General features: G+C 45.1%; 1 protein-coding gene across 1 annotated transcript in view; it reads right to left on the reverse strand.

Moving 5' to 3' along the window:
* The window catches only part of GAD2 (glutamate decarboxylase 2), a 65,953-nt gene that overhangs the window by 5,615 nt on the left and 44,987 nt on the right, over positions 1 to 15,351 (reverse strand). The window contains 4 exon segments of the mRNA XM_032622979.1: positions 32 to 121; positions 436 to 543; positions 6,887 to 7,036; positions 10,145 to 10,223. Of these exon segments, the coding sequence (XP_032478870.1) occupies positions 32 to 121; positions 436 to 543; positions 6,887 to 7,036; positions 10,145 to 10,223 (427 nt within the window).

Raw genomic sequence — 15,351 nt, forward strand, 5'->3', positions numbered from 1 at the left:
AGGTACAGATCAGAGGAGCTCGCGTCCTTACCTTAGAGAGACGGCTCATTCTCTCTTCATTGTTGTCTAGAACACGCAAACTCGGAGGTACATACCAGAAGCAGACGTTTGTGTGCTGCGGCTACGAAAAGGAAAGTAAGATTCACGCTCCGCCCAAACTGGCACGTTTGAAAATTCCAAGGACATTTCAAATCTATTCTGCAGCTTCCAGATACAATCCTGCTTTTCACATTTGTAATCACCTTTGGAGTGCCTGATTTTCACACCATTATACAGAGTTATTTTTTGTGAGTTTGAGTTTTACCCTCTCACCCCTGCTTCTCCTTTGTAATGGTCCCACTTACCTGGACAGTACATTCTTAACATCAAAAACTACTAGTGATAAGAATTGGAATGGACTAAACTTTGGAGGATTGTAGAAATCGGGATACATACCTTTCCATCAAACACCATTTCATAACCTTCTCGGTTTTTGATGATATTGTATAAATACTCCGCCAGCTCCAAACACTTATCAATATGTGCTTCAAACCCGGTGGTCCCCTAAGTGAGAGAAGAAGAAGAAGGCTTAGCAGGCTGAGAAAGGTGGGCGAGCTCTCAGGTGAGATGCGGGGACGAATCTCTCTGGACACTGGTGGCCTTTCTGCCCTTCGGTCTCAGCTCTGCGCCAGCACTTTCCTGACATAAGACTGTGTTCCTAGAGGCTTTCCTGGCAATTATCTCTCCTCTAATGCTCTCTTCGTCAGGTGCTTTTGTTCCATTTCGCCATCACCGCTCTCCATGGCACAATCCCTTTCCTTCCGAGCCTCCATTCCCCAGGCAATTATTTTGATTACTCGAGGGGAAAATTTGCCTCTGTCGCTCAGAGGAGTAATTATGGAAGTCATTAATGACCGGAGGGCTGCCTATCCTTTTCTTGTGGATAAGAAGCGTCATCAGAGACACATCCCACTGCCAGGATGCCTGCTTAGTCCCTGCCCATCAGGTAAATTTGTCATTTCCAGACCCCACTTTTGTTCACCAGTGTACCCCCCATTATAGAACGAATAGGGTAGGTGCTCAATGAGTATCTGTTGGACAAACGGATGACAGTCTCTTGAGGGGCACACAGATGCTTTGTTAGCCTGTCACTCTGCAAAGCTTATTAGATTTCTCCTTTGGGGATAAATGGCTCATCTGTCTGTAATGGGTGAACATTATCACAGAGGTCTTTTAGTTTCCAGCTCTTGGAAGCCCAGGATCTGGACTTGGGGAAAAACAACACAACAGCCTTGGACTGGAACTATTTAACTGACAACAGGACACACTAGGGGATTACTTTTCAACACGGCTTTACGCCTAACTCCTTTGGTATTTGTGGAGTGCTCAGGGGAAGCTTAGAGAAACAGCTACTGCTCATCCCAGGAACTTAGAACAGGCCTACCAGTGACTAATCCAAGCTGGCATCTAGAGGAAGCAATTGTAATACAGATAAGATGGGCCCACTTTCCTGTTAACACAGTCTCATCGTCCCAGCCAAAGGCGGGATCTGGCAGAGCCAGTGACTTGTAACCTCTGAAACGTGTTTAAGAACAAGCTGCATTAAAGAGGTCTGATGGGTTCAGAAATTCATTTCTTTGGAGACCACCACCCTCGCTGACTGGTTCCTGTTGACTCCAAGGACCCAGCTGATGCCTGACCGTTCAGGCCAGCACCCCTGCGCTCCATGAGTCTGTGAGTGCCAGGGATTTAGGATTGGTTTGGGCCGACCTGGCAGTTTGGGTCCACTTGGTATGGACCTTAGGTAAGAGGTGGGGGAGTTTATTGTTCTCCAAACTGGATCCTTTGGACCAGCCTAGAGTTGGATTTCATCTCGCATGGACCTGATCCAGTTTATGTCCAGGACCAGTATGACTCTGACCTTGTCCAACCATATGGCCTTGGCGAACCTCTCCGGTCACATGGGAATGACGGTGCCTGTCTGATTTCCCACACAGAGACGTAGCAAGGTGAAATGAACGCTCTGAAAATAAGTGTGATTGTATTGCAAAGGGAGTGGGGTTACCACGGACGGGATGGGAGCCCTCCAGCCTTTGCTAGTCTGGGACTTCACTCTGGAGACGCTCAGGAGTACTCTGACTGCCCCCTCAGACGAAGGCTAAAGAGGTACAGGGGGAGCGACGCAGGAGCTCCGATGTGCCCTTTGAAGCCTGGGGCTCCTCCTTTCAAATGGGGTATTTATGGGGAAAAGATCTATATTTTCTTTTCAAGGTTTTGCAGGTTTTTAGGAGATTCTCCAAAATTCATTCGTTTATCAAATGCTTGTTGAATCATTATACACCACACAGCTCTTCTTATGAAAATGACAAAGACACGTATAAAACCTTGTCAGGTATCACATCGCCGTGACCTGAGTCGCTGTGATGGAAGCTGAAGCTTCAGAGGAGCACTTGTGGGTGGAAGGCTGGATCCCAGCATCAGGCTACACTGAAGGAGCTTTGGGAGAAAGATGTCTTATCTCATCCCTCACCCCCACACACCCAGGATGGGTTTAGAGGCACCCACTCAGGCCCTCTCACTTCTCATCTGGATGGCAGCACCCTAATTCTCCTTCAGTCAACTGAGACTCCCTACTAGCTCAAAATACGCCCTTTAGCCCCTGCCTGACCTTCCTCCTGGGATGTCCTTTTCCCAGCTCTGCTGGTCAAAATCCTAGTTATTCTACCATCCTGTTCACGACACATCTCGAAGATCACCTCTTGATAAATCGTTCTTGGCTTCCAAACTAGGACTGAACTCTCCCTTCTTTAACTCTTCAAGGTGTGTCTGTGTTTCCTTTATAACCAGTTGTGTTCTGTCCTTTGTGATGGTCATTGGAGCGCTTCTCTTTCCTGCCTGGAGAACTGAAGCCCCCGGGCCCATTCAGCACCAGGCACGGTAACAGATGCTCAGTATCTGCTTATTAAAATAAATTAATATTTTAGAGAGAAAGGGAACGTTCATTCACTCAGCAAAGAGTGCCAGGCATTCCCCTTAATAGTTTTCTCCTGTTATTTTTTTTCCCTCAGCCATTTGCCAACCCCTCTGTTATCTACATTTTAATTACAGAGGCCAATCATAGAAAACTATAAGGAAATCTGACAATTTGCATAATCATATACAAACACGAAGATTTACGGTAAAAACTCAATAGTTACATATTAAGCCATCACTGCAGGCCTTAAAAAGGGGACTCCTTTTAAGATTTTTTGGGTTTTTTTTTATGTCTACCCGTGAGTTTTAGCCACTGAGGTTAAAGTCCTAGGATTCTCTAATAAAATTCAGACAAAATAAACGGTCTACCCAATAAGAACAGAGTTGAGGGCAGACACAGTGTCTTTGCCAGTGCAAGGCTTACAAATCGTACCACCATCCAGAACACCTCCTAGCATCCCACATCAGGAGGCTCAATATTTTCTTTTTTGCATTAATCTGCTCCAGTCAAATTGTCTTGGACTTAACATGATGGCCGTCTTCAGTGCATTTAGCTCCATTTTCTATCAACCGGTGAAAGAACTGTAATTTATACTTAGGTCAATACTTTTCATGTGGTTTATCTTACTAAGGAGAAAATGCGGATTCACTGGAACACTGTATTCTCCAGGTGTATCTGATAACAGAGGGTTTGCTGATTAATGCCGCATTCCTCCTCATTACAGCAAGTCCCCTAGAAACGAACGCCGTCTGTTCCGAGAGTGCATTCATAAGTCCAATCTGTCCATAAGTCCAACCAGGTTAGCCTAGGTACCCAACTAACTCAATCGGCTATATAGTACTGTACTGTAAAAGGTTTATAATACTTTTAACAAATAATACATAAGAAACAAACACAGAAAATAGTACCGTACAGTACACAAAAGCACAACCACTTGTAGAGGATGCACGCACGTGACAAGGTACACCAGACACGTGAACTAACTTACGTGATTGGACATGTGAATGCACGTTCGCATCTTTGAAAGTTTGCAACTTGAAGGTTCGTATGTAGAGGACTTACTGTACTGCTCTGGCAGATGCAAAATAGAATGACATGTGGCCACTCTCTCTCAGCTCTCCTTAGGAGTGGGTACTTCTCCTGCCCTGTCTGGCATTACTACAGGGTTAGGGGTGTTGGATTGTAATTATCCTCACCCTTGATGTGGACTGTAGGGCTGAGCTTATTACTTTAATAATTATTATCACTTCATTTTTTAAAAAGGCAGCTTTAAGTTCAAAGACAATGGACGTTTTTCCCATTTAGCCGTCTAGACACTTAAGGGTTTGCGTAAGGAATTAAAAAAAATATGTGTCCATGTCTTCTAAGTAACTCAAATTCTCACTTGTAATTCTTCACTGTCATCTACTTCTGCATTTTAAGAATAAATAATGTGTTGACTTTCATTAATTACCAAGTTATCAGTGTGTCTTCATTTTTGTTCACACCTTATATATGAATGTTAGAAAATGAATTATTCCTTTACACAAACATGATGTACATGAAATAATTACTTTACAATATTTTAAATTCTGGATGATGATAATATATAATATTAAACTTTTTCAATGCAAAAAAAAAAAATGTGTCCATAAGTTACGTCGCCACTGTGATTTTTCTCTTTCTCTCTCTCTCTTGTTACCCCCTCTTCTGGTGCCTGTATTTCAGCCCTTTAGAAACTGGATCCTTTGCCTTTATTTCAAGCTTCATTTGGTCCTGCTGTTTAATTCACACCTGACGTCCTCCGAGTGATTTCTCTGAGAACCAGCGGGCTGCACCACACTGGCAGGGAGGTTTCCGATGGAAAAGCAGCAGCAGGAACCGATGGACAGTGTCAGAAGCGTTTTTGTATAAATATAGCTAATGATCATCATTTTAATAAAAACACCAGGGGAACAAGAGACCAAAAGATTGATACTGGACAATGTTTAGAGACCAAGCTTGCTTCAACATACTAGCTGATGTCTACCTTTGTCATTTTACAATTCCCACAAATCAATGAAATGAAAAACCTGCTCGTTTTAAAACAGCCTGAGAGGGCTTCCCTGGTGGCGCAGTGGTTGGGAGTCCGCCTGCCGATGCAGGGGACACGGGTTCGTGCCCCAGTCCGGGAAGATCCCACATGCTGCAGAGCGGCTGGGCCCGTGAGCCATGGCCGCTGAGCCTGCGCGTCCGGAGCCTGTGCTCCGCAAAGGGAGAGGCCGCAACAGTGAGAGGCCCGCGTACCGCAAAAAAAAAAACAAAAAAAAACAGCCTGAGAGTACACCAATAATCTACGTTCTCGATTGATTTATTTTTGCCAGATGAAAGTGTTATTGCCTACCGCAAGAGTCTTGTCTTGGGCGGTGGGGACCAGATACCTATCCTTGTCAGGCTCTCAACTTTCAAAAGAGGAAAGGGAAGGGGTCCCCTGCCCAGCTCAAGGGATTTGACCTCACTCATCACCCACCTTTATGGGGCAGTAACTCACCTTGGGCCTCACTCCAGGTAGCTGTCTGATCCTTAGCAATACTTAGAGAAAACTCAACCGGGGCAAATACCATCATGGAGGCTTGTTTGAAGACCATGTAGTCTAGCCATCCCCGGAAACCATCTAAGAGTTATTTGTGCATTGAGCAAAAGGCATGTGTCCATATCATAGTTTTTAAGACAGTCTTTCTAGTTAAACTGCCCTTTTCCAGGATGGGTTTAAAGAAGATTCCATAAGATAGTTGCTGACTGCATTGTTTCACTCCCAAGCCCCCTCTTTTTCTTGTTAGCCAGCCGCCTCTCTGAACTGTTTGAGTCGATTCAGTTTGCTTTGAACACTTTTATAAACACCGGCGTATGGACTGGGTGCTGTGGACGTGGGCCGTACCTCTTTACACAGACCTGAGGAAGGACCCATTCGGTGCTCTCATGCAGCAGACCAAGTTATTTGCTTGTTCCTATGGTGCTGAACCTGTTACCTCTTTGTGTAGGCTACTTAGAAAGCTGAGAGCCAAATTTGTGGACCATTTCCCAAACACACAGGACCTCGGGGCAGGCCAGCTTCCCTCTCATCTCTCCCTTTGTCAGGTTTCTCTCACGTACTATGTTAGCAGTTGGATTTTTCTAGCAGTTGGGTTTTTCCAGTGTCCCCGCTGGCTCAGGCCGTTGCCTCCCGTGGGAGATTAATGAAACCAGGTGGAGGGTCACTGATTTGTGACACGTAAGTTAGGAATCTGGCCAAAATGAAAAACAGAATCTTTGACCCTTCCAGCCTGCTTACATTAACTGCACACGTATGGTCTTTGAAAGCTATAATTAGGTCCAGCCCGTGGCGCACACCATTAGTTACAGAGTTCCATTTCTGAAAGAGGGGTGATCATCTGCCGTTAAATTCTGAGGTAAACAGAGAAACTGAACCAAAAGAGGTCACTAGGTAGTTCCAGAGTTTTTGAAAAAAGCTTTATAACTAGAGGTTACCCTGTGAAATGTCAAAAATAAACTATCGTGCTGGGTTTTTTCTTTTTCCTTTTTATTCTCCAAACAAAAAGACTGCATTTAACCTGCCCAAAGGATCAATCACTGGGTAAAAAACAAGAGTTGGGACAAGAACAACAATGAAGCACTTCTTAGGGATCCAGAGGTTCTGCCGTATAAAGCAACATGTATTGGTGTTCTAGATGAGTGAGCATTAGAAGCAATTAGGTTTAAAAGAAAGAAAACACTCAGTGGGTTTTCTTATATTCTTGTCCGTGTAGATAACTAGATCTAGGATTCAAGAAACCTAATCTAAAAAAAAAAAAAAAGAAACCTAATCTTGGGTAAATAAGTTTCAATTTGCAAATCAATTTTTAACATGTCATAATAAGGGTCACCAGATATAGTGTCTGTTTTTAGTCGACATTCAGCCGATCCCAGCGTGCTCACCTTTGCTCTCCACATTAGCCAGAGTTTAAAAACATCAACGTGACGTCCACACTGTAAGGCCTTATCTCCAGTGTCGTAGGACAGGTCGTAGTGTTTATCTTGCTGAAAGAGGTAGGAGGCCTGCATCTGGTTGCAACTCTGCATCAGTCCCTAGAAGAGAAGAGAAAACTTAGGAGACTCTACTGACTTTATTAGGTATTCTATTAGATTTACATTGTGATGGAAATTATTAAGGAAAAAAAAATAAAAGAAAGAGGCACTGAATATCCTGGAGAAAGAATCAAATGAGAAAAAAACATGAGGCCGACATCTCGACAGGATGGGCTGTTGTGATAGGTCAAGTCTATAGGATAAATGGCTAAGGGTCAGCTGTCACCAGGGGTTAACAACAGGGCATATATGTACTTTTACTCTCCTTTTTAAGAGAAGGCATTTATCTTTTTAAAAATTTGTTGATTACTTTACTTAAGCTTTACAATACCCTTTATTGTGGCTGGTTATTAATAATTCCCATCTTACAGATGAGACTGAATCTCAAAAACTTTATGTAAGCTGCTCTGTAAATTACACCTAGAAATGGAACAGTTGGGATGTAAATCCAGGTCAGGTGAATTTCAGTGAGAAGGCATTTATTTTTTAAAAAAATCAATCAGAGTATAATGTTCTGGTTTTGTTGTAAGCAAACTATTTTGGAAACGCTTTGGTTTTGTAAAATATTATTGGTGTGATTCTTCTACTGTTTCGTTCATATTTAGTTCAAGTACTTTATCATTTAGCCATAAGGGTTTGAGTTCTTTATGGATATCATAGTTTTTAAGACAATTCATTGCTATCGTTTTTATAAGCTAAAATCTAAAACAATAAAGACATTGCTACTCCGGGGTCTTCAACAGGGAATCTTTCAGATGTCACACTCTTCTCTCAAGAGTAGTTAAAGCTTGAGCACTGTGTTTTGGGTTTTTTTGCGGTACGCGGGCCTCTCACTGCTGTGGCCCCTCCCGCCGCGGAGCACAGGCTCCGGACGCGCAGGCTCAGCGGCCATGGCTCACGGGCCCAGCCGCTCCGCGGCATGTGGGATCTTCCCGGACCGGGGCACGAACCCGTGTCCCCTGCATCGGCAGGCGGACTCTCAACCACTGCGCCACCAGGGAAGCCCGAGCACTGTTTTCATACTCATTTGCTAATGGTAGTTACAGTAGAAAGTTTCATTGTCAATCACCATGAATTTGCCCTTGCACCACGAGCTTACTATGGAAAATGGGTGGCAAAGTGATTGAACTATTCCGAAGACCAGTGAATGAATCATGTTCTCTGACTAAAACAGCATCATTAGTGTCCTCACCACACTGCAATTTGTCTCGAACCACAGGAAGCCTTTGATGCTTTGGTTATCCACAGTGTGACTGTGATTTTACAGAAACTTTGGCATTTACTTTTTTCTTTCGTGACTCACGACAAGAGAAGAAAAGACTAAACTGTGATCACTTCGTTGAAGTTAGAAGTGAGAGCCCTTTTTAAAAGTTCTCCAAACTGAAACAGAAGGCAACTAAAATTTGATCTAGGTCCTGAAAGACCAGACCGAGTGTCCAGATGGTAGACAACAGAACTGGACTTAGTCTTGTAGTCTGGCCTTTTTATTCAGTGGAATTCATTAAGTAATTTTTTCTTGAGACTAGTAGAAATTCAATACAATGTAATTGTAATAGAGCAGTAGAATGACATTGAATTGGACTCGAAGACCAATGAGACTGAGCAATTGGTGCATCTATTTTGTTTCACGGTCACAGAAACTTAGCACCATTTTCCCCCAGCCATGCAAGCTCGTGCTTAGGTGCCATCAATCCTAAGGGAAACCACTCAGGGAGTGCGGAATCACGGACAGACCAGACCAGCTTCTACTGGGATAGGAAAAGCAACGCAAAGCACATGACCTCTAGAAGGTGGGACAGCACCAGCCTCATTGTACAAAAGGATAAGTAAAAGTCACATAAAGGTGAGACAGTGTCCTGATTCTGAGCCATTATATCCTAAACTATTTAAAATACGTGAATAGCTGCTGGTTGTAAAACAGTTGCCGTCAAAGAAATTCTCCTGGTCGAGTAAACTTTGGAAACTATCATAAATACCTTCGTTTTAGATATTTATAATATATATCAGCGACTGAAGCCTCTGATGTGCCCTGAAGTAATGAAACTTGTTTTTAACTCTTTAAGCTAATATATCCCACGCTTTTTGAAAACCAAGAACTCTCTTAACACAGAGTACTTAATACCGTCTTATAACATTCCTTCCCCTCCCCCCCCCTTTTTTTTTTGGCTACACCACAAGGCATGCGGGATCTTAGTTCCCCAAACAGGGATCAAACCCGTGCACCCTGCAGTGGAAGCACCGAGTCTTAACCACTGGACCTCCAGGGAAGTTCCTATTCCTTCCCCTTCTATCTCTCTGTCCTCTTACTAATAAGTGTTTGCCCAATGTCCATTCAGTCACCTCCCCGATGATGAATTTATTCCTACATAAGTAATTCATTACCGGTTGGGCAGCTTAATTTTCAGAAAAGCATTCCTTTTACCGATCCCAAGTCAGACCTCAAATCATGGTAATTCGGATTTTACCATCAAAGCTGTACCATCCAGTGTTACAAACCCAGCCCCCCGAAGCGTCAAGCAAAAACGAATCTCCCACTTGAGTCATTTATGCTGCAAAGGCTGCCTTCCTCTCGGCCCTTTACATTAAATTTTTTTAGACGAAACATCTTTAATTCCTTCAACCACCTCTCTTCCATGTGGACTAAGGTTCCTCACTGTTCGAGCTCTAGCTTGATGGGGTTCCCTATACGATTTGACACTAACCTAAGCAAACCACTCCAGGTGTGGTTTAACCAAAGGACAGTGGGGAACTGCCACCTGCCTCATCCTGAAGCTCCACCTCTTCTATCCCATTACCATTTTTTGAATGGTATTTCTCTGTTGACCCTGCAGAGTACAACCTAATGTCCTACACCTATTTCACAACAATTTGCTACAACAATTTAGCGATTCATGGAACACGCCTGTCTCGTCTCGTCTTGTCAAAATACAACCATCCTATATTTGGACAGAAAAGCAGGTCCTTACAATTACCCTAATTAACAATCTCCCCTTTTTGTGGATGCGGCTCACTGTTCCAGCCTGTAAAATCATGCTGATTTTGTCACTACACACATTTACTCTATACAACCCCACCTATGGACTGGGCCACGAGTCAGGAAAGACATACCTCTTCTCTAACCAGGAGAGCAGAGCACTGCAAAGGGACGCCCATCATCTTATGTGGATTCCATGTCACAGAGTTGGCCCTAAAGGAAAGAAATCACGTTAAGAGGGTGGCACCCGTAACGGGCACAGAGGACCCTGTGATGGGCAACAGAGCTCGAGGTTCTTGGCACTGTTGCTCAGACTCCAGCATGACATTAATTTACAAAACGAGAAGTGGACTCTTCAATATACAACTTTTTCTTTGTCTGCAGAGACAGTAGGTGAGGGCTAGTATGTCCATTCAGCCTCCATGGTGGTCTGAGAACCTCTCTGAGTGACTGGGATCATCCAGTCCAGGGTCCCTCCTGTGGTCACCACGGAGCAGGGCACCAGGCAGGGGCCCTCATGTGCCTCCAGTGTCCCTGCTTCTGACACAACAGCCCTGCCCTGGAGCTCAGAGCAATGGCTCATGACACAGCTGAACTTTGTTCTTTTCCCAACCTAGTTCCTCCTTCTTCCCATTCAGTCAATTACCAAATGTCTCAAATGTGTCCTTTCGTAACAGCTTCTAGCTCATCCCCTGCTTCCATCTCTTGTCTCATCCAGAGATATCCTTCTGGACCGCGGGGGAGATGAGCTGTGGCTCCTACAGCAGCTTTCAATCTATTTTGTCCCAACATACTTGATAAATAGAATGCTCTCCCATCAGTAATAGCGATTCTCAGCTCAGGGGTTTATGCTACTTGAAAAGCCTAAACCACAGTCCTGGTACAGAGTCCTTTAATAATAATAATTATTATTATTATTTTAATCTGGATATATTGCCTTAACTGATGCTTGGTTCCCATTTCATCCTCCACCCGGTACCATAGTTATTTTCTAGCTCTGTTTACGGCCCTCTCCTCTTTCCTTTTGCCTCCGGCCTAAATTCCAAACTGCAGGGTATGGCTCACGTGTCCACACAGGTGACCCCAGGCCACGGGGCCAGTTTTGAGTCCTGTCAGTTTGCCGTACCACTTTCCATCACACCAGAGTACGTTTTGTTCTCAGAAAATTCTATTCTCATGCTCCTGGGTCTCCTAGGGCTATTTCCTCTTCCTAGAATGTCATCTCCCGTTGCTTCACTTGGTTAAATCCCACTTATTCTTTAAGGTCGAACAAGTATGGTCTCTGCAGCCTTCTTCAACTCCCCGCTGTGCTCTTCCAACCCCTTCCTCCCCCAGCTCCCGGGAAAGCAGCTACTCTCTTCACAGGAGTCTCTGCGCATGTCTTCTGAGAGACAGAGAATCCTTGAGGAAGAGCCTCAGGAACGCGACCTTGGCATAAACAGACTCACGGGAGGAAGGAAAGTAGTAGGACCATCCATGGCAGCTGTCTCCAGGGTGCTGCACGTTGCTGGCCCTCTCCTGGCTGAGCAACAGACTGGGGCTCACCCTGTTTCCGGCACTCAAGGTGTGAGAACCTTGGGAAGAAATGAGATGCTGGGAAAGATCCCATTCATCCAGTTGATGAATGGCGGTCATCGCTGGCCAGTCAGAGAACACTTACTGGCCTGGGGATCTTATCTGAATAGATGAATAGTCCAGCTCATTGTCTGGTCTTTCTTTAGCTTTGACACTGGCTGTCAGATGTGTTGGAATCAGGGAAAGAAGCGAAGGCAGTTCATGGCCAGATGGCTACACCCCTGCATGGTGGACTAAAAGACTTCAGGAATAATAATTTTTAAAAAACAAACAAAAAACTGATATTGAAAAGCTCCTTCTAGGGAAACTTCTCTTTGCTGTTTAGAATGACCCCGGAGTCAAGAAACCTGGGCTCTGAGCTGTAGGAAAATAGTGGTTAAGGGAGGGGAGCTCGAGTTTGTATTCAGCTTCTATCACTTCCTAACTGTGCGACCTTAAGCAGGTTACTTAACCTCTCTGTGCCTTGATTTCCTTGTGTCTAAAAGGAGAATAATGGTAAATTGTTTGGGTTAAGGGCTTATAACTGTGTCCAACGCACAGTAAACATCAAATAAGGTTGGCTCTTGCTACTGATTTCAACTCTATCATTCACGAGCTTTGCAACACTGGGCACACATACACTGTCATTCTGTACATTCTATAATATTCTACAGCTAGATGCCTGATCCTGATGAAACGCAGCTTTCTCAGTAATGGCACCTGATGGAGAAGAAGATAGCTGTTCTCCACGGCTCTGACTGAGGGTGTTTATTTCTCTGCAGCGGCCCATTTGTCTTTCTAGACTAGAAGCTGCCAAGACTCACACCGACTGGTCGCTGAATTGTCTCAGAGGGGCTGCCTCATAAAGGTGCAAAAAGACGCACAGAGTGATTCAAAGACAGGGCATTCGTTTACTGGAGAAATGTTAGCAATTTGGGAGAAACAGCCTCGGGTTCATTTCTAAATGTTTTGCCGTGGGATGCAGTCCTCTGTGATTTTCCGTAAGTTGGAGAGAGCTGAGCCCCCTAGGGCCATTTTGAGACATATCGCAGGGCCCTCGTTGGCACCTCAAACTCAGAAGATCCCAAGTGAACTCGTTAACTTGCTCCCTTCTCATCCTTCAGATCTTCTCTCTCTCCTCTATCCTGGACCTCGATTCCTCGCACCCGTTTCCTTCCCAGCGTCCAGCTCCCAAACCTTAGTGTTTTGGTTTCATTCTCTTTTTTTCCCTCTACCGATATCACCCCTTGCATTTTTTTTTTTTAATTCTGTATAAAGCACTTTATTCTGTAGTACTTTGGTGCTAGATTTTGTGTGTGTGTGTATGAGAATCATTTGGAAAATTTTCAGTATTCACACACTAACTACATGTACTATGTATTTACTATTGACAGGCACTGCTCTAATTGATTCAGATGGACTAATTTATCTAATCCATACAACAGTAACCCTGTGAGGTACATACTGTTATTGTACCAGTTTTAAAGATGGAGAGACACCTTGCCCAAGGGTACACAACCAGCAAGTGGGATTCAAGCCATTGCCTGTCTATACAGGGTCCTTGCTCTAACCATGACCTAATGCCACAGGTATTCACTCAAAACCCTGGAGAGTCTGCAGTGTTTCCTTGGGATGTGACTGGTATATGCATATTGAAAAAGTTCCCCAGGCAGTTTGATATATGCAACAAGCTAAAGCTACCTCAATCAAAGACGTATCCAAAATAAATGTCCCTCACGCTTTTCAACATGATATACAAAACTGTAAAATCTGTCAAAGAGGAAACTCTCTGGAACTTCCTAAAATATTAGAAAGTACAGCAAGGCAAAAAAAAAAAAAAAAAAAAGCATTAGATGCAAATCATGCTTCAGCATTTGTAACACCTGGTGTTCTTAGTGTAACTGGAGTGCGACTTTTCTATACACACACACAAGATATGCCAGAAGCAAGTGAAGGAAGCAGAAGCAGCGGTCCTTCAAATTACACTGAAGAGCCGGTCTCTGATGATAACGCAGCTCTCCTGGGTTCATGTCCTCCTTTCCCTCGCAGCTGCTGCGGCTGCTCCGGTTCCCACCCTCAGCATCTCTCCCCTCCGCTACCTCCTGCACCTGGACCTCTGTGATGCCCAGCAGGGTCTAGCCAGTCCTGGCCTCCTTCTCCTCCTGAATCCAGAGAAGCCCTTCCAAAGCGCAGGTAATGCCACTCCTCTCCTCGGATCTGCACTATGGCTGCTATGGCAGGGCCTTTCCAGGTTTTCTCCCCAACCTGAGAAACAGAACGCTCTCCATGCGTAATAATGGCTCACACAGCAGTGACGCTCAGCTCGGGGATTTACGGTGATCTGGACTTGGCTCTGCGGCCGGGCCCCGCGCTGAGACTCACTGGGCAGGACTTCTTTTGGGCCCTCCGCTAGCTCCCTGGTCACTGCCATGAATCCATCTCAGTCTCCAACCAGACCTGTCTGAACTATCACCAAGGATCCGCTCAAACCTCCGTGCCCCTGCTCTTTCACCTTCATGCCCTTCTTCCACTTCTGCCTGATGAAGCTCCACTGCCCACCCCCGGGGGAAGGCTTCCTCTCCTCTAATAACCCTGGTTAGGAGGAATGATCGGTCTCTTGAGCCTTTCATTCCTCTGCCTTGAATTGTAATCCATGGTTGACTGCAGTCTCCCTACTAGATTCTAAAGCCTTTGAAGATAGGCTTCGTGTCGTACTTGACTTTGTGCCCGCGCCGTGCCTTGCGATGTGGCTTGCCTATGACAGAGGTCTGGGAACTGAGTTTCAGGGGTGGGAGTAAGAGTAATAATTGGTAATTCGGCAGAATCTGTGCTGGAACCTTCAGCTTGGCCAGAAAGTCTTGAGAGTGGACCACAGCAATGGGTTCTTCCAGATACACAGCAGCCTGCTGTCAGGAGGGATTAAAGAAGGGTCCCTGACAGGACCCAGAAACATGCTCTGGAGTGCCAGGGCTCTGGGCACTCTCTCAGCCACAGCATCCCTAAATAGCTTGACACTGTTTTCAGGGAAGAAAGGTGCTTTCTGAGAACTGGGTTGGCTTTTGAAGGGGATGCGAGGCAGGGCTCCGGGTGCTTGTGCCATTTTGTTATGAGGACGGTACTCTGGGATCCCTGTGACCACTGGTCCACCTCTGGATTTGGCGACAGGAATCGACCACAGATTTCCTCCACTTCAGAGAGAGTCCTAGTGCTTGGAGAAACGTAACATCTCAAGTGAGGCAAATTTCTTTCCTAAACGTGTGTCCACGCACATTATGGCCAGGGGTGTCCCGTGGCCTTACAATCTTATCCACCAAAGAAAGTGTGCCTGTTGCCGACGAGTCACTGAGATGGATTCTCTCAGATCAACGGATGGCTGAGGGGATTCGGCTCAAACCCCCCGACCAAGGATCGAACTCGTGCCCCCTGCAGTGGAAGCTCGGAGTCCTAATCACTGGACCGCCAGGGAAGGGCCGACGGTCCCTCGTTTTTAAAAAAGACTACCTGTTTGGCTATTCCACTTAGTAGATTTACTTACAACACAGTTTCAAGAATTGCGGCAATTAGAGAGGACGCTATGTCCCATGACAATGTTCTAAGCTTTGCTCTCAAAAGTCTTTAGTCTTTAGTCCAAAAGCACATGGGTGTTTATCTTTCCAAGGCCCAGGGTAGGTGAGTTAGTGAGCTTTCAGGTAATCACTGGTCGAGGGGGCTCCACGGCTGGCCGTCAGCACTTGGAGTCACAGCTGGTGTGAAAGGTACAGTAACAGCCTCTCACTTTTTGGGCTGC

Source organism: Phocoena sinus, chromosome 2, assembly GCF_008692025.1.
Source record: "Phocoena sinus isolate mPhoSin1 chromosome 2, mPhoSin1.pri, whole genome shotgun sequence".
Taxonomy (NCBI): Eukaryota; Metazoa; Chordata; class Mammalia; order Artiodactyla; family Phocoenidae; genus Phocoena; species Phocoena sinus.